At 39.7% G+C, this 25,522-nt stretch overlaps 1 protein-coding gene across 6 annotated transcripts in view; it reads left to right on the top strand.

Annotated features, from left to right (window-relative positions):
- The window catches only part of CEP83 (centrosomal protein 83), a 37,016-nt gene that overhangs the window by 2,951 nt on the left and 8,543 nt on the right, over window positions 1-25,522 (top strand). For 3 of the 6 annotated variants that reach the window (XR_010594317.1, XM_065575420.1, XM_065575227.1), the window contains exons 2-13: window positions 3,234-4,987; window positions 5,578-5,728; window positions 8,488-8,580; window positions 8,779-8,910; window positions 11,065-11,316; window positions 14,423-14,554; window positions 18,399-18,513; window positions 20,188-20,332; window positions 20,478-20,627; window positions 21,532-21,607; window positions 23,435-23,592; window positions 24,409-24,538. Coding sequence is in view for 5 of the 6 variants with exons in the window: in XM_065575420.1 (XP_065431492.1) it covers window positions 4,836-4,987; window positions 5,578-5,728; window positions 8,488-8,580; window positions 8,779-8,910; window positions 11,065-11,316; window positions 14,423-14,554; window positions 18,399-18,513; window positions 20,188-20,332; window positions 20,478-20,627; window positions 21,532-21,607; window positions 23,435-23,592; window positions 24,409-24,538 (1,686 nt within the window). In the remaining variant the exon portion in view is untranslated. Of the gene's footprint in view, window positions 1-3,233; window positions 4,988-5,577; window positions 5,729-8,487; window positions 8,581-8,778; window positions 8,911-11,064; window positions 11,317-14,422; window positions 14,555-18,398; window positions 18,514-20,187; window positions 20,333-20,477; window positions 20,628-21,531; window positions 21,608-23,434; window positions 23,593-24,408; window positions 24,539-25,522 lie in introns of those variants that run through there. The other 3 variants (XM_065575282.1, XM_042859818.2, XM_065575360.1) reach the window with 2 other exon arrangements.

Genomic DNA, 25,522 nt, shown 5'->3' with positions numbered 1-25,522 from the left:
TCAGCGCAGAGGGAGCGTGGAGGCGATGACCAATGACTTGGCAACCGGCGAGAGAAAATCCTGTCAATTGTGTCCTGCCCGCAGGAGTGTGCGTGGTCGGGAGCGACCCGCGGGTCACTGGGCGTGGAGTCCGCTCATCAGCCTGGGGGCGGAGAGGGGGATAAAAATCTCATGCATGTTTGTGAAAATGGTTTAGCTCCTGTAACGAGTCCGAGAGGTTGCATAAACACAACATTGTTGGTTGCAGTTGCTGTAACAGGGACACTCATTTTTCTAGTGTAACCGAAACTAGGAAGTTCTCTAGCGTATATCACCTTATCAGCGCTATTATAATTATCTATTGCTTCTGTGGTGGCTTTAAATAGCCCATTACTATCTGAGAGCCATACTTCACACATTGTTAGGAAAGAAGTGGTGACTGCTGAATTGAGAGTGGTGTCTCTCTCGCAATATATGTAAGAGATTTTATGAATATTTTCCAGAAGGGGTGAGGTAATATCTACCTTGTCTCTCTAATATCCTGGGAGGACAGGGCTACAACTACACTGCCTACAACAATGTATTCATCTGTGTCATAGTTCCTGAGTTAAGTGCATGTCCAACCTCCTTGGGGTCTCAAGACACCCTACTTAGGTCACAGGCCTCCAGCATTCATCTTTCTCTGGGTGAAATCCCATGATTCGCTTCCTGCAGATTAGGGCCTTAGGTTGCAGACCTCTGCTATTTTTTGTGATCACCTCATTAGGTCTGACTTCAATTTAACACCTGCATTTCTGTTCTCTCAGGCTAATGACAGAGTTATCCAGTAACCAGCCAGCTTTCATAAAGCAAAGTACTATTTATTCAGAACAAAAGCTTTTAAAAGAAAACGTATTTTAAAGCAATAAACAGCTTATATGAACTCCTGACATACTAGGTGTTCCTCCGCCTTCCATATGGAGACCCTGGTAGGCTTAAAATATTTAAGATCCTCCCACAGGGCCTGTATCTGTTGGTCACAGTCTCATGCCTATGTCAGTTCTTGGATGGTATCCCTGTCCTTTCTCAATCAGGTCAAAAGCTTTCTGCTATGGTCTTTGAACCAGCTCAAACCAGTCCGTGTGCTTTTTCCCTAGGAGGGTGAAACTTCAAAAAGACTTGTTACCTGGATTGTTTCAGTATTGGAGATTTGCATTAATTACTCCCTATTCTCTTTAATTCTTGCATGAAGCATTCTTTATCATACCCATTTAGCCAGGAATACAATCACTAACAAGCCCATACAGGTACATATTACATTTATAAAGTTAATACAATAGTATTTGAATATTCCACAATTCCATAGCATTATGTCTGTCTCTTCTCAATATAATAGGTGTTGGATATTCAAATATTCCATAGCATCCGTTATAAAAATATTTATGTAGGTATTTCTACTGCATTCCTCACTGTAGCATCTAAGACAGTTACAGATTTTAGAAGTAAATACAGTATACCAAAGAATCTTCTATTTATCTCTCCATTCGCTGTTCCTTGTTGGTGGCTGGGTGTGTTTTGGTTTTGTTTTTTATGGGAAGGGTAGGTCAAATCAATGATTTTCATGGTGGTTCTAATTTCTCCGAATAGTGAGTTCCTCAGTCATTAGTACACCTCTACCCCGATATAACGCTGTCCTTGGGAACCAAAAAATCTTACCGCATTATAGATGAAACCGCGTTATATCGAACTGGCTTTGATCCGCCGGAGCGCGCAGCCCTGCCCCCTGGAGCGCTGCTTTACTGTGTTATATCCGAATTCGTGTTATATCGGTTTGCATTATATCGGGGTAGAGGTGTATGTTGCCAGAAGAGCTGTGTTTCCTGCAGCAGAGAGTCTTATTCTTTTAGGCTGATGGTAGTATTAATTCATAGTAACACAGGTGTCCTGAGAGATCATGGGAGGTGATCACAGGGAGGTGGTATTGGCTTTGCATTCTAGAACACTGAAATAAGTATGCAAACAGATTATTCTATACATTATATGAAACTACTATTAAACTTTACACTTACAGTAATAACTGAAGGAGAGGGTTGGTTTTTGTTTTTTTTAATGTCTGATACAATTAGCTGACACATTGCAGAACAGGACGAGTAGTATTCTGCCCTGGCCAAAAAATTATGTTCAGCCTTATTATCTAACTTCATTGATCATAAGAGTGTTCAAATATGGTAATATTTTGTAGGTTAGACCAGGCTATAGGAATGAAAGCAGAGCCTTGAATGAGTTATGCAGGTAATCCTAAACAATTGCCAGTGAACACTGAAACCACCATTATATAACTTGGTTATGTCATATAAATCAGAGCGATGTTTTGGAGTTTTCAAAATTTAAATTAGTATGATTACATAATTTTCTCTAAATTTAGGTTGACTTACCGTAGTTACCATTTAGAACTGTTAGTAACATAAATTCTATCAATACATTTTTAAAAAACAATGTTTTTAAATAAGATTTTTTTTTTTAATGAATGATGATATGGTGACTTAAAGGCCTGATATCTCTGAATTTGCCAGGACTTGAAGCAAAGGTTGTAGTCCATATTAAAAAAACAAACAAACAAACCAGACACATTCGAACTCTCTATTTAAGCGAGTGGGACAATGAGGGACAGAATTAAGGTGGTTGGAAGTTTAGCAGCTAACTTATTCACATTAGCATTTTATTCTCCTCTCTAACATTATTTTAAAGTTAGATATTTAGCTTTTTAAAGGGACACACCCACACCCCTCGATCCGGAGAATCAACACTCATTCCTATGGGTGTACATACGCAGGATGATGTAGTAAAAGGTTTTACAGACATGAATTTGGGATGGCTGTTTTAGTCAATCACAACATGCCATCATATACACTATATGCCAGATATTTTACAGAAAAACTATGTTTAGAAATGTTTGAGAGTTTTAATTTGAACTATATAAATATTTCATATTCCTCTTTTTCTAAAGTTAGATGACCTTAGCTATAATAAATTAAACTGTACAGTCCTCAGAGGGAGAGAGAAAATATAACTAATTTTAGAACTCTCTTTAAACAAAAGTACAATCCCAAACTCTGTATGTATTATCTAATCATGTTGTGGTTTTAATGTATGATATATGGCTATAAGCAAGTGTCTTATTCCATTAGCTGGAAGTGATGCTTGCCTTATTAATGTATAATGCTCCTGTTTATAGCCCTAATAAGGCAATTAAATATTTTCCTCTTATCCAACAGTGAATATTGCCTGTCCTGGAGCATGCACTAATGTGATTTGGTGAAAGAAATACCGTGTTGGAGTGGCAAAGGAAAGAAACATTTATTTGGCATATTTTTTGCTTTTAAAATGGTGATTTTGGATGTGGACAAATTGGAGAGAGTCCTGCGGAGGGCAACGAAAATGATCAGGGGGCTGGGGCACATGACTTAAGAGGAGAGGCTGAGGAAGCTGGGATTGTTTAGTCTGCAGAAGGGGGGAGGGGAAGGATTCAATAGCAGCCTTCAACTACCTGAAGGGGGGGTTCCAAAGAGGATGGAGCTCGGCTGTTCTCAGTGGTAGCAGATGACAGAACAAGGAGTAATGGTCTCAAGTTGCAGTGGGGGAGGTCTAGGTTGGATATTAGGAAATACTACACCTCTACCCCGATATAACGCGACCCGATATAACATGAATTTGGATATAATGCGGTAAAGCAGTGCTCCGGGGGGGGGGGCGGGGGGCTGTGCACTCCGGTGGATCAAAGCAAGGTCGATATAATGCAGTTTCATCTATAATGCGGTAAGATTTTTTGGCTCCCAAGGACAGCATTATATCTGGGTAGATGTGTATTTCACTAGGAGGGTGGTGAAGCACTGGAATAAGTTACCTAGGGAGGTGGTAGAATCTCCATCCTTAGAGGTTTTTAAGGCCCTGCTTGACAAAGCAGTGGCTGGGATGATTTAGTAGTTGGTGTTGGTCCTGCTTTGAACAGGTGGTTGGACTAGATGACCTCCTGAGGTCTCTTCCAACCCTAATGTATGATTCTGTGATTAGATTGAATGTTAGAAGTTACTGACCATGGATTAATCAGCAGTGTTGATTAAATGGTCAAAGGTGCATGTTATATGTAATTTAGCACTTGGATGGCAACTGTGTGTACTTATGCAAGTCAGTAACTTTAATGGGAGAATGTAAAAGTGTTCTTAAAAACTGACAGCTTCAGACTTTTATGCAGGTTTTAAAATCTACCACAAGATGTCACTGTAATCTAAAACAGGGTTATTTTGTTAAATAGGTACCACTTACTGTTTTGACATTTAAAAAACCGGTTTTGTAAACTATGGTTCTCTTTCCTGTTCTCAATATCCAGTTCTTCCTTATGAAGTGTGTCACTGCAGGTGAATGCTTTGGGTGCTGTGTGCCTTGCTTCTCAAGCCATGGAGCATGAATAGCAAGAGCCATTAGAACAGGGGCGGGCAAACTTTTTGGCCTGAGGGCCGCGTTGGGTTTAGTAAATTGTATGGAGGGCTGGTTAGGGGAGGGGGTTGTGGCCCAGCCCCTGCCCCATCCACCCCCCCTCCCCGCTCCCTGTCCCCTGCCCGCCCCCGGCCCCCTGCCACCCCATCCAACCACCCCTGCTCCCTGTTATGAAGCTTTGTAATATGAAAGCATAAAATAGTGTGTGAAGCCTTTTGAACCATGAATGGCTATTACTAATTAGTTGCACTTGTGTTTGTAACAGGTAATTTGGCCTCCTGGGATGCCATCAAGATAAAAGGTGGAAGGAATCCTTCTGAAGGTGGTAGATTTGGGCTGAATTCATTTTTACCTGGTTGTCAACTCAATAATATTTAGCCAGGATGGATACTTTCACCAGCATACTTCCTCCAATAAGTGGAAATAGTGATCTTGTTGGTTCACAAGAAGAAATACAAAAAATTTTAATCGATGAAAGAATGCGGTGTGAAAATCATAAAACAAATTATCAAACTCTAAAGGCAGAACATACAAGGTACAGTACTTTAAATGTCTGTTTTCCTTATTTAGTTTGAGCTGTTAAAAGCTAAAATTAAATATTGGAAGGAAGGGTTTTTGTTTTTTCAGCTAGTTACCTGTCTGACTTTAATTTGTAGGAGTAGCAGTACAAGTGTTTACCGATTCAGTCATGAATGCTGTAAATTGCTCCATTGAGGAAGGGCTTTGATTGTTAAAATACTCAGTGTCCAATAGAAATGTACATTACTACTCATTTGTGCTTAAGGACAAGTTTGACTGTTAGTTTTCTAAAATAATACTTTGTTATTTACACAATAACAATTTAAAGGTCTCAACATATGTGAGGTGAGGGTTCTGAAATAGTCAGTGGATCTTGAAATTACTTCATATTTACAGAATTTAGAATAGTAACCATGTCAAATGTATTTTGGAGGAAGGGCGGAAATGATACCTAGTAGATATTTTGTCAGATTTGATGTCTTTTTACTTTTGCTTCTGTACTTCTGTTATTACTGTGACTTCAGATTTTTCAGCATAAGAATGATCTGTTTTTAGAGGATAAATGGGCAGTCTTAGTAATAAATAAAAATACTGTATATTTTGCAGGTTACAGGATGAGTATACGAAATCACAAAATGAGCTCAAACGGTTGTTAGTTGAAAAGCAAACCATCCATGACAAATTTCAATTTCTTCTTGCTGAGCTCCGAGGGGAATTATTAGATAAAACTAGGGAACTAGAGGAACTGAAGATGCAGGTGAGACAATGGTTACCAGAACTTAATATGAATTTCTGTAGAAACATTTCTGTAATATATCTTTATCAATGTATTGTGTGTTTTAGCCTTAGTTTTTCTTTCTGCTTGTAATTGGATCTATTACAGCCATGTCCTCAAATCACAAATCTTGACTGAGTTGCACTCCTCTTGTAATTTTACTGCAGGAGCACAAATGAAATGACAGTTAAAACTTCTGGTACCATTTAGATCTAAACTCTGTTATGCATTCCATGAATAGTAGTCTCTATCAGTCTCTTCAAAAAGTGCACTGATGGCACTCTCCTTCTTTACTATGTTCTAGTATTACTAATGTCAGGTTCTCGCCTTCTTTGGGGATCAAAAATTAGTTAGACTGGTTATGAAGAAGAATTAAGAAAATTAGGGAGAAGCATATCTCTTCCCTGTGTCAATAGTGCAGCTGGGATTCTGCTATCCCCACTGGGATTTCAGTCAGCTTATGCAACGCATTATGCCCTCTTGCTCTGTGAGATGGTGACACAAAAAGAAAAGTATTTATCCTGTGAATGAAGACCTACTGAAGAGAGAAAATTAAGCTTCCATTTTCCTTCAGCCTCTTTTCTTCCTCTCCCATCTGTCGTTTTTATGAACTTATATCAGCAGTGCTTGTTTTCAGCCAAAGAGACCACTTCTGCAATTTGTTGACCGAGAACATATTTTCCCTATTGCTAACCTCTTTAGTCAGATCGGTGCCTCATAAAGAAGGCTTTTTCACCTATGGCACTCAAGGTCTGAACAGGTTCTGGGAAGAAGCTTATGAAGATGCCACTATTCATCATTTGTCTTTTAACTATTCCAACCTGCAATATAGTGCTTGCTTCAGCACATACATTGTACCTGGTACAGTGGGGTTAGCTAAAATTCAAATTATGCAAATCACATGTTGACTATCAGGATAGTCTTTTCTACTTCAGATGTTGATGAAATTTTCAGGAATCTATTTACAGTAACTATTTATCATTTCTCCACAGCTTGGAAAGACTAGAGTTGACTTTCCAATGACTAGTCCATTTTGTGACCAGTGTTGATCTGAAGGTATTTTGGTAGTCAACTGCAGGGTTTCATGTTAGCTATTCAGCTGCCAGTGAAATAACTTTCTAGCCTTCTTTCTGAGCAAATCTTCATCTCCTGTACTGATCCCTCTTCTGCAGATCAACATTTGCCTCAGGTTCTTCACTTATTTTTTGGCTGTGGTATCAGCCTTCCTGAAGTGGGATGGCTTTGTAGTGATCCTGTTCCTGTCCAATCTACTCAAATGAGTTCTTCCATAGTTTCTTTTACAACTGCAATCTGCTTGTCAGACTCCAAGGGTTTGTGTGATCCAGCATGACACATGAATCACAAGAGCTTTCTAGTTAACATAAACACATAAATTCTTAGGAATTTGGTCAGGGAAAGGCAATCTTGTCTGATTGAAAATTCTAAAGATCTTCTGTCTACCCATAGTTCAGTATACTCTGAATGAAGGAGAGAAGTCTCTCAATGCTGCTCCAGAGCTGGTCTTCAGGATCTGAAGCGCTTCTGGGGCCCAGAATGGCAGAAGAAACGTGGAACTTGTTCAGAGGCTTTGTTCTTATAGGAGGCAATTGAGAGCTGGTGCAGGGAGCTCGTTGGCCATCCAGCATCTTGCCATGTTGGATTTAAGCCATTATGGTCTGCTTTTCTATAAGAATTCTAGGGGCATTTGTTCTGTTGTTTGTAGGAGTCAGATTTTTTTCCTGTAAAGGTGGGGAGAGTTCTTAAAGGCAGGCTATTTAGTTTAAAAACAAACAACAACAACAAAACTTTTAGTGAATTGGCCTTTATCTGTTGGGACATTCTACTAAAATCAAAATGGAGATATTCTAAACACTCTTCCCACCTCTTTTCCCAAAACTCTGTTTGTTTTAAGTAGTAATGCCACATTTTTCTGGTTCTGCAGCTACCACTGAAATCCAGTCAAAATTCAATGATCAATCTCATTTGATATATGCAAAAGCTAGACACCAACAGAGGTTAAAAAAATTGCTGTAATTTAAGAAATACTTTTATCAGAGCAGGATGATCTGTATTCTTTAAAAACAAACAACACAACTTTTTTTGGACCCTACTGTGAGAACTGTAACCAGAAATCTTTCACTCTTCATCAGGAAAATGAGAATGCAGTAAGACCATGCCCACTGCACTTTTCTGAGGGCTTTTTCCTTTCCTCCCTCGTCTGTGCTTATCAATGGTATCTACATTGTTTTCCTGAATCCATTCATAATTTTTAAATCTAGTAATAAAAAAAAGAGAGCAAATCACTGAAAAGGCAGAATGAGAGTGGGAAGAAAACAAGTCCTTCACTGTTTGAGCATTAGACTTGAATTACAGCAATTAAGGAAGAAGGCAAAAAAAGGTAGTGAATGTATTGTAAGGATCCTGAGTGTACCTTATCTGAAGAACTTCAAAGATGATGTAGAGGCTGGATTTATTTCATATATATTTAATATTGTTAACCTTCGAATGTTAAATTTTTCCCTAAGAAAGCACATCAATTATAGTTGAATTGATTAGCTTTTTATGAAAGCAGGAAAAAATTAAAAATACATTTTATAAATGGCATATATTCATAAAGAACTTTTTTAAAATTGCGTGTGAAATGTTTCATTGTCCAACATTTGTTTTCCAATATAAATTGCTTAATATGACTGTTGTTTGGTTAGTTATTCTACAGTACATTTGTTTTCTGTACATGTCAGGTACTAACTCCTCAAAAGCTTGAGTTGTTAAAAGCACAAATACAACATGAATTGGAAACCCCTATGAGAGAACGCTTTCGGAAACTAGATGAAGTAAGTAGTAAGACGTATTTAACTTCACTTTGTCTAGATTGAGGGAGGGTTTGTTTGGTATTTTGCTTGGTGAAAAGATGATGGGAAAATTCCATGGATGATTCATGAAATAAAACAAAAGTATTAAGTATTTACTTTTATATGTTTATCTACTTTTGTGCTTGAGTGAATCTGTGTTCTACTTCCTAATTAATTTAGGAGGTAGAAAAATACAGAACAGAATATAACAAACTTCGTTATGAACATACCTTCCTCAAATCAGAATTTGAACACCAGAAGGAAGAACATGCACGTATTTTAGAAGAGAAAAAAATAAAGTACGACTCTGAGGTAGGTAGAGAATATGCAATATAAGTTAAACAACTATAAAAGTGAAATATTTGAGGTATTTATAAAAAGATTTTTTAATAAGGTTTTTGTCATTTTAGTATAACTAGTATAATTTTGTCATCTTTTTTTGTGTTCTTGTAATATGTTGGTTATCAGAGTACTGTCAGCTCTCTTAAAGTTTTGTCATGGTCTGGTCCATAACAATTTACATCAATTTGTTCAAGATATCTTGTAGAAATATCATAGTCATATTGCAAATAATAGGCTTGTCTTTAAATGACAGCCTATAACAATGCTTGCAAACCTTTTTTTATTAGCTTTGAGAGATTTAAATAGATCAATACATCATCTTCAGTCCTAACTTAGTAGCTCAAATAGCCTAAATAAAAGTAAATATAGAATTTATGTTCTATATCTGATTACGAACCCAAGAAAAGGGCAGCAGAAAATACTGAGGTGAGCAGGAAAACTTGTCCGTTTTCAAATTTCTCAATATCCTTTTGTCTGCCATTTCTGACAAAAATTCATGATCTCGCTACTATTGACCCCTTAACTTGTTTCAAAATTTGTCCTCACCTATGATTTCGCTCTTGGGTAAACTATTTAATGATATGTTTTGTTTGGGGCCAAGTTTTCAAGAGAGAGTCTAAACTGCAAATGCAAATATATGCACAAGTAAGTATATAATTACCAGTTGCACCCCTGCATGTACCTCTAGCGTATTATATTTAGGTGCTTACCTGAAAATTTAGCCAAAACCGATATTTATTCTGAGATATACAATATGTAAATCAGTTATGATATGCACAATCAAGTCTTGAGACTCAAAATAATTCAGGTCTTCTGTTTCATCAGCTTTTTAAGATTCAAGAATTGCTGGTTAGCTTTTGAAGCTCTCTAGTTTTATACCTACATTACTGTTAGAATTATAGGTGAAATTATTCCCATACTCTCCTATTCCAGAGACTGCATTGCTTTGTTTTCCATCGTATAGCTAAAGCAGAATAACTTCATCCAACTTTCTAAAATCAGAAACTGAGGCTTGGTCTACACTACAGAGTTAGGTCGAACTAAGGTAGCTTACGTCAACCTAATTATGTCAGTGTACACGCTACAGCCTTGCTCCCTCCGATTTATGTGCCCTACTACACCGACGACATAACTCCACCTCCACGAGAGGTGTAAGGCTTATGTCGGTGTAGTTAGGGTGACACAGTGTCCATGTAGACTCTGCATTTCTTACATCTGCTGTTGGCTGTCATTCTTGTCAATTTCACGGATCCATGCTGGAACCGTGAAATTGACAAGAAAGCTGCAGGGGGCTCCTGCTGCCCCGGGCTCCCTGCTCCCAGCCAGGCTGCGCCCTCCCCACACAGAGCCCGGCTGCCCCCGGTGGCAGGGAGCTGGAAACGGAGTGCCCAGAGGGGCAGCTAGGCTCTCAGACCCCCCCACACCCCGACCCCGCTTCCCTTCCGCCCCTCGTAAGTCAGTGGAAGCGCTCAGGTGAGGATGCACACCACTGACAGAAGGAGGGTAGTGTGGACATCAACCACCACAGTAATTACATAGGTCAACTTACCTTTCTAGTGTAGACCTAACCTCAGGGGAAGTTGTCTCAACTGGCAGGCTCTTGAGGGAGGGACAATCCTTCCTGCCATTGACTGAGGGCATTGCAACGAGACCTTGCAGCTGGCAAAGGCCAGCTGACTTGGGCTTGTGAGGCTCAGGTTAAGGGGCTGTTTAATTGCAGTGTAGACGGTTGGGCTTGGGCTACAGCCTGAGCTCTGGGATCCTTCCACCTCACGGTCCTATAGTCCTCGCTCCAGTCCGATCCTGAACACCTACACTGTTAAACAGTCCGTTAGCCTGAGCCCTGTGAGCCCGTGTCAGCTGGTTCGGGCCGGTCCTGGGTTTTTAATTGCAGGCACTGACAGGCCTACTTTTGTTCCCTGCACAGCCAGTAGGCTGAAGTCTGATTATAGTGGTTCTGTGGATCTGATTACTCAAAGAAAATAAATTAACATTTAAATGCAGAAAGATTTCCCTGTTTAATGCAAATTGCTGATCTTTTCCTTAATTATCAACTTGGGTATTATTTTGGTGACAGACAGCTAAATAATGTAACGGTTGTGTATTTTTCTGTATAACTATTAGATAGCAAGACTGGATAGAGATAAAGAAGAACTGCATAATCAGCTGCTTAGTGTTGATCCCACAAGAGACAATAAGCGAGTGGAGGTACTCCTAAGAGAAAAGGCTCAACTACATCAAAAATTAAAAGGTTTAGAAGCTGAGGTAGCAGAACTAAGAGCAGAGAGAGAAAATAGTGGTGTGCAAGCAGATAATGTGCAAAGAATACAGGTACGGCAGTTGGCGGAGATGCACACTACAATGAGATCTCTGGAGGTAAGAAGTTGAATTGTCTCCCAGGGAAACACAGGAAATAAATTTGGAAGTTTTTGGCCAGTAGGCTCTGGTTCCATGGACATGCTAAAGCATTAAAAAAATTGCATTTTCTGAACTTACTCTATACTTCTGATTTTATTTTTAAGTCATCACTTCTCAAATTCTGTCATAGAATGGGCTACATCTTTTTTTTTTTTTTTTTTTTAAATTAATGGAGATATCCGATCTCCTAGAACTGGAAGGGACCTTGAAAGGTCATCGAGTCCAGCCCCCTGCCTTCACTAGCAGGACCAAGTACTGATTTTGCCCCAGATTCTTAAGTGGCCCCCTCAAGGATTGAACTCACAACCCTGGGTTTAGCAGGCCAATGCTCAAACCACTGAGCTATCCCTCCCCCCCTGAAAGATTCTTAACTGAAAGATTCTCACAGACCATGTACCTTCTCACCCACAGTTCTATTTGCAGTCACTTAAAATGCATATGTGAACTGCAGTTGCTTAACTGGAATTTAATATGGGGATAGTGTGTGTGTTAATTGTCTTTAATACAATAAAAGTTTTGTCCTTTTAAAAAATGTTAATTATATGATCTATTTTTGCTCTTCATTTAAGCAGCCCCACTCACTTGTTGTGTTCATGTGTTTTCTTCTTGCTTGCCTACCAGGTGGTACTCGTGTTTCCTGCACATGTTGCCACAACTTCCTAGCTTCCTTTTCTTGTCCCCTTGCACATACTTCGCTACTGTAAGGTCCCATCTATCCTACTCCTCTTCTGTGCATGCTTTTCAGGTTTCAGTTCTCCACTGAACATTCCTCACTGGCTTGAGGGCTTCCGTCCCATTAATGGTTCCTGTTTTTCGCCTGTTGGCAGCTCCAGTCTGTGATGGCTTTTCTTCCTACTGTGTAGCTGCAGCCCATAGTTAGACTGGCTTCCTTTCCATCTTACTTTTCCTTTCCATCTTACTTTTATAGGTGCCCAAGCTCTTCACTGCAATAGTTTGTCCAGACGTCCCGATTTTATAGGGACAGTCCTGGTATTTGGGGCTTTGTCTTGTATACCCTCCACCCCTTGTCCCAATTTTTCACACTTGCTATCTGGTCACCCTACACTGCAGTGAGCTGTATCTCTGTAAAAGCAGCTAGAAACAAGGAAGAACCAGCACTAGATGCCTGCCATATTGCTGTGGATTACCATCAAGTCCTGAAGACCACAACTTGACAAACATTGTGGCAGATTTTTTTTTAAATGGGCAAGGCATCTTAAAGACCTATCAAAATGCACTTCAGTATGCTCAGATCTACTCTAATCTTAATTTAGTAATTGTTTAAATCTTATTGGAGAAAAATAACTTGACTGAAGTCAATGACCTGGGTTAAGCATCTACTTGAAATTTTACTAAAGTGCTGTCTTCCAACACCACAAAATGCAGAGTACTGAAACTGTTATTTATCCTTTATGATGTTGACTTTACAGAGGTACACTGTAGGTGTTTTGTGCTGGGGTGAGCATCTACAAAAGCCTTTTTGGAGCACTGCTTGCAGACACACACATCCTTACAGCCTAACAGTTTACTGGCGGAGGGTATAAATACCTGACCCGTCTAACCAAGCTTCAGGTCCTCTTGCCTCCAGAAGGCTTAGGGGCATGGGGGGTGCATAAGAGTCTGGGGGGGGGGCAATGTAGTTGGAGAACAAGTGTTACTCTGAGTAAATTAGAGAGAGAACATATTGTACAGCAAACCTCTACTAAATATAAATTAAGGCTATGTTTTAATCACGGGTAGTTTTAGTAAAAGTCACGGACAGGTCAGGGGTTGTAAACAAAAATTCATGGCCCGTGACCTGTCCGTGACTTTTACTATATACCCCTAACTAAAACTTGGGCTGGGGGGCTGCAAGAGCTCTGGGGGGGGGCCGGGACCCCCGCTGGTGCTGGGAGAGGGAGGCAGGCAGCAGTGTGCAGCCTGGAGACCCCCGCTCCCCCCCGGTGCTGGGGGCAGGGGAGATTTGGCAGGGGCTGGCAGGCTACCTACCTGGCTCCAATCAGTTTGTCACTGCAGCTTCTAGGGAAGGGGCGGCCAGGGGGGCTCCGCGCACTGCTCCCGCCACAGGCGCCAGCTCCACAGCTCCCATTGGCTAGGAACTGCAGCCAATGGGAGCTGCGGGGGCAGCGCCTGCGGGCGCAGGCAGCGCGTGGAGCCCCCTGGGCCTTCTGCCTAGGACAGGGGTGGGCAAACTTTTTGGCTTGAGGCCGCATCTGGCCATGAATGCCCGGTGGGAGAGGGGGACTCTATGGGGTGTAGCATGGGAGGGCTCTATAAGGGATGTTACCGAGGTGGGGAAGGGGGGACTCATCGGGTGGGGGATGTTCTATAAGGGTGGTGCTGGGGATTCCTAGTGGCCCTGCCGGCAGTGACACCACTGCCACGAGTGGAGGCACCCTAGCTGGGATCGGTGCAGCCCCTGAGTTTCTAGGCTCTAAAGGGTGGGTCTATAGGAATCCGGGAGGGGATTGGGAGAGCTGCCGCATGGGGGGGCTGCTGTGTAGGGGCGAGGTTCCGGTCCCGGAAACTGCGTGGTGAAATTGCGCCTGCGCAGTGTGGCTCTACGTGCCGGAAGATGGTGCTCATCAGAGGAATTGTGAGTCGGCGGCTGGGGAGCACTGGGCAGGTAGAGCGGGGCAAGCCCCAGACCCCACTCCCCAGCGGGAGCTCGCGGGCCTGATAAAAACGTCTGACGGGCTGGAAGCAGCCCACGGGCCACAGTTTGCCTCCCGTGGCCTAGGAGCTGCAGGGACATGTCTGTGGGATCCCGGGAGCACCCCCGCACTCCAACCATACTCTAGCCCTGAGGCCCCCCCACATACCCAAACTGCTGCTGCTGGCCGTGAGCCAGCACCGGCTGCTGCAGAAATCACGGAAGTCACTGAATCCATGGCTTCCATGACCTTAATATACGCAGCCTTAATATAAATATGTAATATGTAAGCCAGTCGTGCCCAAAAAACCCTAATCAAGATTGGGACCCTATTGTTCTATACAATGTACAAATACATATCAAGAGATAGTTGCTGCTCCAAAAAGCTTATAAATACTTTTTTTATTCAAGGCAGAAAAGCAGTCAGCTAAGCTCCAGATTGATCGTATTGAAGAAGAACTACAGCTGAGTAATGAGCAGAATACTCTCTTAACCAGCAAATTACACAAAGCTGAACGAGAAATCAGTGCCTTGGCCACTAAAGTAAGTGCTTTTGTGGTATCAGCAATATATTTTCACATCTGGTTTCAAGCTGAAGAAAAAGCGGTTTCATCTGACTTTTTAAAACCATGTTTCACTTTATTTTTAATGTAGAACTCTTTTCTGCCCTTTCAAAGTCTATGGTACCCGTAATAAATGTTCTTTAATTATAGCTGGCAGGATAGATATGGAGTCTGTAATGCTACAGAAAAACATGATCACTATAAGTGTCTTTGGAGTCTGAGATTTTTATCCTTATCTCATTCTGTGGATTTTTGTTTGTTTTTGTTTTTTTATGATGTGGTGCTTGAAGAGCCACATTAGTACCATACTAGATTTTTCCAACCACTAATAAAATATGTCTGGTGCTATCAAATAAGGGTTGTGATTGCTTACTTTAATAAAAATCATCAGGCTATAGTGACAAATCTAAACAAAAGTGCTAGAACTTGAAACAAAAAAGAAAATTGGATTATCAAGATTTGGTTTCTGGTGATTTTTAAAATAATTCTAGCTAAGAACAAGAACAATGTTACTTGTCTAATGAATCATTCATTTTATAGTCTGAAGTAAAGAACTCTGTTTTGTATTTTCCTTTCCTCCTGGAATTGCTCTAAAAAGTGCCCATCTGGTGACTTTCTTCTAACAGTCAAAACAACTTAATTTTCCAGAAATATTATTTGACTTAATGTTAGCTTTACTTCTCATTTGTATATCAGAAAATATACTCAGAATTCTAGTCCCAGAGAAGAGGATGCGTGGACAGACATTATTTTAACAATCCTCACCGCTTCTTCCCAGTGCATCTTGGAGAGAATTCCAATGGAAATAATAATACAAAGTAAACCTTAATACCTTCAGTCTCTACTGGAGAGATTGTGGTTAGACTGCCCACACCATTTCTGAGATTGCCCACAGATCCGCAACTTCTGATCACACACATACACCTCTACCCCGATATAACGCGGTCCTCGGGAGCCAAAAATCCCTACCGCGTTATCGGTGAAACCCTGTTATATCGGGGTAGCGGCGGCAGGGGTCCAGCGATGATTTAAAGAGCTCCGGGCTCCAGCCGCTGTGGGGAGCCCGGGCCCTTTAAATTGCTGCCCGAGTCCCACTGCCGCAGCCCCGGGATAGCGGCGGCAGGGCTCCAGCGGTGATTTAAAGAGCCCCGGGCTCTGGCCGCTGCGTGGAGCCCGGGCCCTTTAAATCACAGGCTGAGCCCCGCTGCCACAGCTCCGGGGTAGCAGCGGCAGGGTTCCAGTGGTGATTTAAAGGGCCCGGGGCTCCCCGCAGCAGCCGGAGTCCCGGGCCCTTTAAAGCGCCGCCCGAGCCCTGCTGCTGGAGCCCCGGGGTTACCCGTGCTATATGCGAACCCGTGTTATATTGGGTCGCATTATATCGGGGTAAAGGTGTACAATACCATGCAGAATACCTTCAACACAGTTTTGTTTTTGTTTTTTTAAATCAACAAACAAAAACGGAAACACTTATCTATTGCCTTTTGGAACATACCCCCCAAAATAATAAACACATCCATTCAAAATATTACATTATTTAACAGCTGTTGTTATCACTATAATATGGCTCAAAAAGCTATCCAACACAAGAAATGTGAAAGATGGAACAAATCACAAATTTAATAATCCCAGAACTTGTTCAAGATGAGCTTAAGCACACCCAGTACTCACAATACAAATCAACCAAAAAGACAACCTCAGCCCTGAATTACATTTTCCCAGGCAGTATGATTCTAACTTTCTGTAGGAAAAGGACAAAACACCAAACAACCCACATGCCTACTCATGTAACGTGCCACACCTAGTTCTTATTTATCTAATTATTTATATTATAGTCGCATCTGGGGATCAGGGCTCCATCAAGGTAGGCATTGTATGAACAAATAAGAAGAAAGCCCATGTCCTGGAAAGTGAGCGCCAGGTAACTTCAAAAAATAAAAATAAAAAAATAAAAAGAGGAAAAAATGAGTTAAAACAGTAGCCTGGCCCTTCCATCCCTTTTTTTGCTCTTGTTTGCTCCCCATCAGAAGCTGTACAAGGGGTATGGAGTCTTGGGTTGTGTTAATTTTTGTTCTCTGTAAGACCGCAGGGGTGCTGAGGAATTTGACTAGATAGTACTGTTTTTGGAGGGTAGAAACTTCCACCTAAGCAGGTCTGCTCCAAGAATGTGTGCAGTAAGTCCCTCCAGTGCTGTGCTCCCCTCCCACTGTGCATCCAGACAAGCTTATTTCAGAACACAGGTCCTTTGAGTGCACAAGTGGTTTATCCCACTTCTTCAGATGCACTTCTTCAGACTTGCATCTGAAGAAGTGAGGTTCTTACCCACGAAAGCTTATGCTCCCAATACTTCTGTTAGTCTTAAAGGTGCCACAGAACCCTCTGTTGCTTTTTACAGATTCAGACTAACACGGCTACCCCTCTGATACTTGACACCAAGTGATTTATGTATCCTCCTTGGGTTTGCGCCTCAGAAAGCTCCTTAAGTATTTGCTGAATTGCCCTAAAATGTTCTCAACTTCATATTTAAGCATCCAAATCCACAGTGTAGTTACTACTTAAGCTACTGTGTCATTCTTAACCATTTACAACTTGTAAGTGCTAGCAGATTGTAATTACATTTGTCATTACAAATGGATTTTCATTATAAGTGCTTTTCCTCTAGATATTTAATTCTCACTGACCATGTAATTACTGTGCAGTAAGAGCCTAAACTATAGAAAGTTTCATGTAGGAAGTAATTGCCTTTAGTGATTTGATGTCTTGTTTAAAACTACTGTTTTTATGAGGCAGTTTTTATGCATACAGTTTCAGAAAAGATGCATCTGATTTCAAATTATTTTAAAACTATGAACAATTGGATTTTTAAGGAAGTTGTGTAGCAAGCTATGATTTCTAGATGCTGTAAGTTGCTGTCAGACTGAACTGAATAGGGACTTTTTCAGTGGAATTATTATTATTTGTTGTTTTTCCTGTATTTTTGTATCACTTCATATTGTTAGAATCTCTGTAGCTTCATTTTGGCTAGAAGTTGAGGAGGTTTAAGCCGGGATGGAAAAACATGAAAGCTAGAGTGCTGGCAGATTGACGTAAAATGGAGAAAACATCAAGGTCCATAATACTGGACCAATGTCTTAATGAGGCACTTCAAGTGAGCAGCCTTCTCAGCACAAGCTGCACAATTTTGGGACAACTGCTTGGAGGAGATGTACGCTTGAAAATATCAAGATACCAGATTTTGTTTAGAAATACAATCTGTCTCATTGGGTGTGGAAAATCACAATAAATAAAAGAGCACAAGCTTTTTCTAAAAAGGATGCTTTCCAGTCTGGTGCTTATAGCTGGCTGGTTCAACATGATGTATTAAAACTCTAGTATATGATGCCTTGGTAACTGGTTGAGTGTCTGCTCTGAGTACATCTTTCCTATGGAGACGTATAGTGCAGAATTAAGCATGTGCAGTAACTCATATTAACAGTTACTTGTAATTTATCCAAGAATTTCCAGTGTCTTCAATTTGAAGGATTTATGGAAAGAAAGTGGCAATGGAGTATAATTTGGGGAGTCACAGTGTATTAATAGCCTTATTGTTGCTATGTGGATATGGGATATATAGCCTCCTTAACCTGGACACTTGGTTACTCTGAAGTGGCTATATGAAAAACAGTGGATGAAAAGAATTTATTTCACAAAGTGTATCTTCTAGAATAAGCATGGATTGCCATTGTTTAAAGTATTTTCTTGTAAGGAAGCTGCCATATGAAAAGCTTGGATCAAAATAATTGCTAGGGTATATTATTAGTGATTTGGTTTTATTTTCTAATTAACAGGTAGATGAACTTAAGCATTCACACAAATTAGAAGTAACTAATGTCAGACTGGAGGCAGCAAGAGCCAAGAGTGAGGTAGAAAGAGAGAGAAACAAGATTCAAAGTGAAATGGATGGTAATGTGCAATTAGTTTCTAATGGTTTCTGTTGTAACCTGCAGCTCCTACCACACTACAATAAAAATTAACCTCAGAAGAAACACATTGACTATCTGCACTACAATAGATAATCTGAAAATGAATTTGCTGTGTAAAAACATTGCTGTATCCCCTAATCCAGGTGTAGAAGCTGTGTATGAATGACTCCCAGTTTATGTAAATTAATGAACCCAGGACACATGTTAGCATAATCTGTGCTAATTCACATATTTAGTTAACTTGCCTTGTCAATTTTATTGAATATTGCCAATTGTATAGTCAGTTTCTTTTTCTTTGTTATAATTTAGTGCTTGAACTAAGGTTTTAATGTCTACAGAAGACTGCCAATGGGACCTCCTGTATTCCCTGATTTTATGAAATTTGCCACAGAGTTAGGCTCAAGGAGCTAGGCTTTCATTTGAAGAAAAACGATTGTTTCTAGCCTTCATGGTTTTGAAGAAAATCTTCCAAAAACAGTTGGAATGTAATCAGTGCATTTGTTATCTGCCTGAATAGGTTGACAGTCTGAAATAACAGCTTATAGGGGTGTGAATGCCAAAGCTTCCTGGGGGCAATTTAAATATCAAGACAGTTAACTGTTTCACAGCTGATCATTTTAGCAGACATTCACTTTATCCAACAATCCCAAAATATAGCCCTCATTTTCCTGGATGAAAAAAAGAAGCTGTCAAAACCTCTAGCTTCCTCCCCAAGGTTCTAGAAATATAGTTATTTGCTGTTAATACAAAAATGTGTAGTCTATTGAAAACTGAAAATGTCAGAACAAAGTAAAAACAGTTAATTTAATATTAAAATAAATAACATACTTACTTCATTATTTATTTTGATATTTTATTCCACAAACCCCTTCACTTTTAAACTTACCTGAAGCTATTGCAGAATTTTCAGTTTCTTACTGGATTGCCTAATAAATCAAGGGTCAGGTCCATCTTGCCATTGAGTACATGGGCCCTGAATATCACATTAGTTTTCTCATTTCACTCTTCTTCTTACAGCCATATTATTTAATCATTCAGAATCACATGGGGCAGTAACTTTTCCACTACTGTTGATGTTTCCACAAATCTGTTTTCCATTATTACCGGTCTCTGGTACATTAGAGTTTTAGGTTTTCAATATAGTCCGTATTCTTCCCAATTCCACTCCATTTTTGTTTTAGTGAATTAAAACAGGGATATGCTTTAACTAGATCATTACAGTTCCATTAGTGATTTATTATTAGTTTCCCATCAACTTCAGTTTGTACTCTCTAAGTATAATGCATTTGTTCACTTAACCCTTCTATATCCACAATGGAATATTTTATCCAGGGCATTTGTTTAGCTAATATGGCTGTTTGCTAAATCTAAATTGCAGACTCAGTTCTTAATCCAAGCTTGTGCTGCTTATTTTAGTATTTTTAGAAAAATATTTAGTCATGATTACATAAGAATTAGTCTCTAAATGTGTTTTCTATTTTAAAGTATTTTTATTTAACAGTAGTAAAAGTCTTGCGCATTTTATCTCATTAAAATGCTTGAATATTATGGGTGAGTGAAAAGTGGATTCACAGTTCCATTTTATCCGTGTCTGTAAAATGATTTTAATACTTTAAATATTTCATCATGCTGATGTATATATTGTATAAAACAGGATTGCATTCAGACAATGAAATTCTCAAGGCAGCAGTTGAACGCCACAAAGTGCTTTTAGTAGAAAAGGATCGTGAGCTCATTCGTAAAGTACAAGCTGCCAAAGAAGAAGGCTTTCAAAAACTTGCAGCATTACAGGAAGAAAAGTATGTTCACTTGTTTACTGCTCTGTTTTTAAAAAGGGTAGGGGACAGCATGACTTAACTTGTTTAATGTTATATTCAACTGAACATTTTTGCTGTCACTTTGTCCTTGTAATAGTTCTTGTGTAAATATTGAACATTGTTTCAGGTTAGAACTTGAGAACAGATTAGCTGAGTTAGAGAAAATGAAAGTGGAACAAGATGCTTGGAGGCAATCTGAAAAGGATGAGTATGAAGAGAAATTGCGTGTTATGCAGCTGGCAGAAGAGTCTAGCAGAAGGGAGCTTCAGAATGTTAGGTAATGTATGTGGGGTTTTTTAAAAACCTTGTTTAAAATATACAAAGTGTTCTAAAATAAAAAAAAAAATTTAGCTTCATATAAAAAGGAAAACAGAATTTATCATTTAAAAAACAAAGCTCAGAGGATGTTTCTCCAAGATTTCTGTGCTTCCATCCATGTGTCTGTTTAATGTTGTCTGACTTTTAGTGCCCTTAGCAATCTTAAGAGCCTTTCTCTAAGCCACAGGATTTGGGGACTTCAACAGCAGAGTCAAGGGAAAGGGTAGGGACGGCTTTGTGGACTGCATCATGCAGGGGGTCAGACCAGATGATCATAATGGTCCCTTCTGACCTTAAAGTCTATGAGTCTGAGTCTATGAGCCATGGGTTACAGAATTTTATGCAGAATATCTTTTTTCCCCCAATAAATGCTGTTTAAAGTCATTTTCAATTAGTTAAATGTTAAAAACTGATCTCTTGGTGGCTGCTGGTTCAGGCCCGCAGCACCAGAAACCACTCTTTCCCTAGAATTGAGCTTTTGTGAACATGTGGCAAATCAAGAGGCCTAATTTGATTGCTCCTACTCTGTAAGCACACTTATTCTGTACATGTTTTAACTTAACAGTTGTCAAAGTTCTCAGTGGAGTTCTACAACTGTTTATCACATCCACATACCCCAGTGTCAAATCAAGGATATATAAAATCAGGCAAATCATTGGAATCTATGACATTAGTGCAGTCTAATCATACAGTAGAAACATGACTTCTTATTTTATAATTGACGCAAGAGTGTATTGTGAGTATCAGCCTTTCAAATGGTTAAACAGACTTATCTGTTTAACTACTAACAAGCTGAATAGTTATGTTTTAGAATAGTTACATTTTAATTAGACAAAAATAATGATACTTATATTAAATTTTAGGTTAAAACTTCAACAGCAAATTATTCAGTCTGAGGAGTTAGAAAAAGAGAAAAGTGAAAATGCTGATCTTCAACAGGTAAGAGTTTGTATCATACTGTGATATTTTACTGGGAATGGTTTTCATCCCTTTATTCATTTAAATCAAAGAACTCTTATGTTCATAGTGAAACTTCTTTTTTTCAATGCTCTTTAAAACTCAAAGGGTAAAAATGGATAGAGGGACAGTCTTTTCTGAGCCCTTATAAATGGGTTTATCACAATCTTTTGCTTCAGCTACTTATTTCTCTTTATGTATTCTAAGGATTTCAGAACTCAGAATGTTGCTGGTCCTTTGGTCTAATAAATACTGTTAACTGGAGATCCAGGTTCCATACACTTATAAACTGTTTCTCAGTAATACTTTGTATTTACATTGCACCTTTCATCTAAGGTACTTCAAGTGTTTAAACTCAGGTGAAGTGGCTTGCCAAAACTGCACCATGAATTGGTAACAGTGTTGAAAATACAATCTTAAGTCTTCTAACTCCTGATAGGCCATGTTGTCTCCTGTGTAACTAATGAACCTAACAGATCCTTAAAGAAAAGGAGACTGCAGTACATATTTCATGCTTCCCTAGAATCCAGTTATGGAGCTATGTCTTTGAAAAAGCTGGCTACTTATTTAGCCAGAGTGAATTTACCAATCACAGTTTCAGCTGAAGGGAAAATAGGTAGATGTTTACAGTGAAAAAGACCAGTTAAGAGTGAGGATATTAGTAAGTGTCTTAAAAAAGCCCACCTCTCATACCAAAGACAGTTTGGGTGGAATTATCAAAAATGTTCAAGTGTTGGCCAAACTGTTCCTGGTGAAATCAGGTAAAATTCTTATTTACTTCAATGGGAGCAGTCAGACCAACACTTAACACTCCTGAAAATCCCACCCATTAACTTCATGAGTGAGTGAGTGCTGTGCCCTGTTGGCAAATGCTCTCTTCCAGATAAGTATGGAGGGGAAATAAAGCTCAAGTTTGGTTACCCAGGGATCTTCTAACTCAAAAGACAATACATAATATTTTTCACAGTTGCTGCTATGAAACAGAGTTAAATTTAGAACTCTAGCACTTACCTGAACTCCAATTAGATACCAGATTGAAGTGTTGTCTTATACTCCAAAACTCCTGCAACTTACTTTGCTCTTGTAAAATTTCATAACAGCATTGTAATTATGGGTGAAGAGGCGCACATATTATGTGCTCTTGTCTTCAGGCACATGTAACTTTTCCCAGAAAAAAATTCTCTTTGGACTGAAAGTTCTCATAGTTGTTTACAGTCCAGAGATGAGTCTGCTTTTTGTTTTTTAGAGTTTGAGGAAAATCCATTCAGTGATTTTTTTGAGTTAATTGTCTGGCAAAATGTGTGTTCACATTAAAGAAAACTGTTCATATGTTCTTTTGCACTTGCAGCTGACATGCAAGGAGGCTGTGCAGGGGAGTGCAGAGGTACTCCCCTTCACAGTCATGTAAGGTTGGGCCACAATCCTGGCCCTTTGTAGTTTGGATAATTGAGTTACTTACTCTGTTAAATTTGTCTGTGATGCTTCAATATTTTATGAGTGTCAATGTCTCACTGCTGGGCTCTGTAATTTCTGCAAGAGCTCTAGCAAGGGATACTAAAGAGTAATGACTTTTGCCTTATGCTATCTCTCCCGCCTTGTATCCTCAGAGGAAACCTCCTGCCTTATCCACAGAAAACATATTGTAAAAGTTCCAGAGAGCGGACAAAAAAGACGTACATACTACAAAGACATAATGGGTCAAATGGCCAGACATCCTGGCAACTGCCTCCTCCTCCCTCCCATTATCCCAAATTACTTGTCACTTGTTCATATTTTCCCTTCAAATAAAAACATCTTTTTCTTTGGTAGCAAATTCATGATATGCAACTCCAAGTGGCCTCACTTTCTCAGTCTGAAAATGACTTGCTCGACTCTAATCAAAAGCTGAAGGAAATGGTGGAGAGATTAAAACAAGAATGTCGAAATGCAAGAAGTCAAGCAGAAAAAGCTCAGCTAGAAGCAGAGAAGTATGATTTACTTTTTTGTCTGTTTAATTCAGTTTTTTATTTTTTTTCAAGCTTGCATGTTGTTCTTTAATAGTATTTCTCACCATTGCTATGACTTACGGATAATATAAGAAAGCCCCTCTTTGTCCAGATCTTGACCGTATCATGAGAAAAATGAGAATTCTTAGTGTGTGCTTTTAGTTTCAACTTCCGGATGTAAAAATGGATTTCTGTCTTGTGATAACTTTAACAATATGGATATGTGTCCATTTTCTTTTCACTTACCAGTTACAATTGACCCTTGTTGAAATAAGAAATATGTATGGGATTAAATTCTGGTCCCATTGAAGTCACTGGCAAAAGGATTTCCCCTATGGCTTCTGTTGTAGCAATTTTTGCAGTGGATAAAGGCAAAAATGGCTTGTTTCTATGTTTGAAAAGGGTTTGGCACTGCTCCAGCCACACTCCACTTCATTCTAATGTGGCTCCCACAGGTAAAGGCAGAAATTTGTCCTGTGCACATAATTTATGGACTATCAAAAGGCTAATCCAAAAAAAAAGCCTAAACAGTCATCTGTTTTATTGGAATCCATTTACAAAGTTAGCCATTTTATTTGAATTAAGCCAATAATGAAGTTATGAATTCAGAAGTCCAAATTTGCAGAACTTCGAGAACAGTTCAAATTTAAGTTAGACACTTCAAACATATGGTTCAAGAAGGAAAGAGTGGGTGAAATAAAGTGTATATGTCAGGGATCCTAGATGCTGACATTTATTAAAAAGAATTAATCCAACGTTTTGTTTACACCACCACTCTTTAAAATGTTGTTCTCCTAGGATGTTAGAAGACAGACGTGTAGAGTGGTTGGAAGAAAAGCATAAATTTATTCAGCGCATCACAGAAAGAGAAGAGAAGTATGACCAGGTGAAAGAGAAACTACACCGGGCTGCTGTTGCTCAAAAAAAGGCATGTTGACTCTTATTTACTTCAGTGCTTATGAAGAGGGAGAAAGCTCAGCTTTCAATTTGTGTGTGCAGCATTATTTTTTATATTGACATTTTAATGGCAGCATCTATGTACATTGGTCTGACCCAATAGGGCCATTCTAAAGGTCCATCTAGCCCAGTATCCTGTCTTCTGACAGTGACCAGTGCCAATGCCAGGTTCCCCAGAGAGAATGAAAAGAACAGGTAATCATCAAGTGATCCATCCCCTGTTGCTCATTCCCAGCTTCTAGCAAACAGAGGCTAGGGACACCATTCCTGCCCATCCTGCCTAATAACCATTGATGGACCTATCCTCCATGAATTTATCTAGTTCTTTTTTGAACCCTGTTATGGTCTTGTCCTTCACAACATCCTCTGGCAAGGAGTTCCACAGGTTGACTGTGCGTTGTGCGAAGAAATACTTCCTTTTATTTGTTTTAAACCTGCTGCCTACTTTCATTTGGTGACCCCAGCTCTTGTGTTATGAGAAGTAGTAAACAACACTTTCTTATCTACTTTCTCTACACCAGTCATGATTTTATAGACCTCAATCATATCTCCCCTTAGCCGTCTCTTTTCCAAGCTGAAAAGTCCAGGTATTTCCTCATACGGAAGCTGTTCCATACCCCTAATAATTTTTGTTGTCCTTTTCTGAACCTTTTCCAATTCCAATATATCTTTTTGAGATGGGGCGACCACATCTGCACACAGTATTCAAGATGTGGGCGTACCGTGGATTTATATAGAGGCAACATGGTATTATCTAACCCTTTCTGAATTATACCCAGCATTCTGTTTGCTTTTTTGACTGCCGCTGCACATTGAGTGGATGTTTTCAGAGAACTATCCACAATCATAGAATCACAGGGTTGGAAGGGACCTCAGGAGGTCATCTAGTCCAACCCCCTGCTCAAAGCAGGACCAATCCCCAACTAAATCATCCCAGCCAGGGCTTTGTCAAGCC

Source organism: Chrysemys picta, chromosome 1 (genome assembly GCF_011386835.1).
Source record: "Chrysemys picta bellii isolate R12L10 chromosome 1, ASM1138683v2, whole genome shotgun sequence".
In the NCBI taxonomy this organism is placed as follows: domain Eukaryota; kingdom Metazoa; phylum Chordata; order Testudines; family Emydidae; genus Chrysemys; species Chrysemys picta.
The sequence above is the reverse complement of the archived record's forward strand: the minus strand, read 5'-3'. Positions and strand labels throughout refer to the sequence as shown.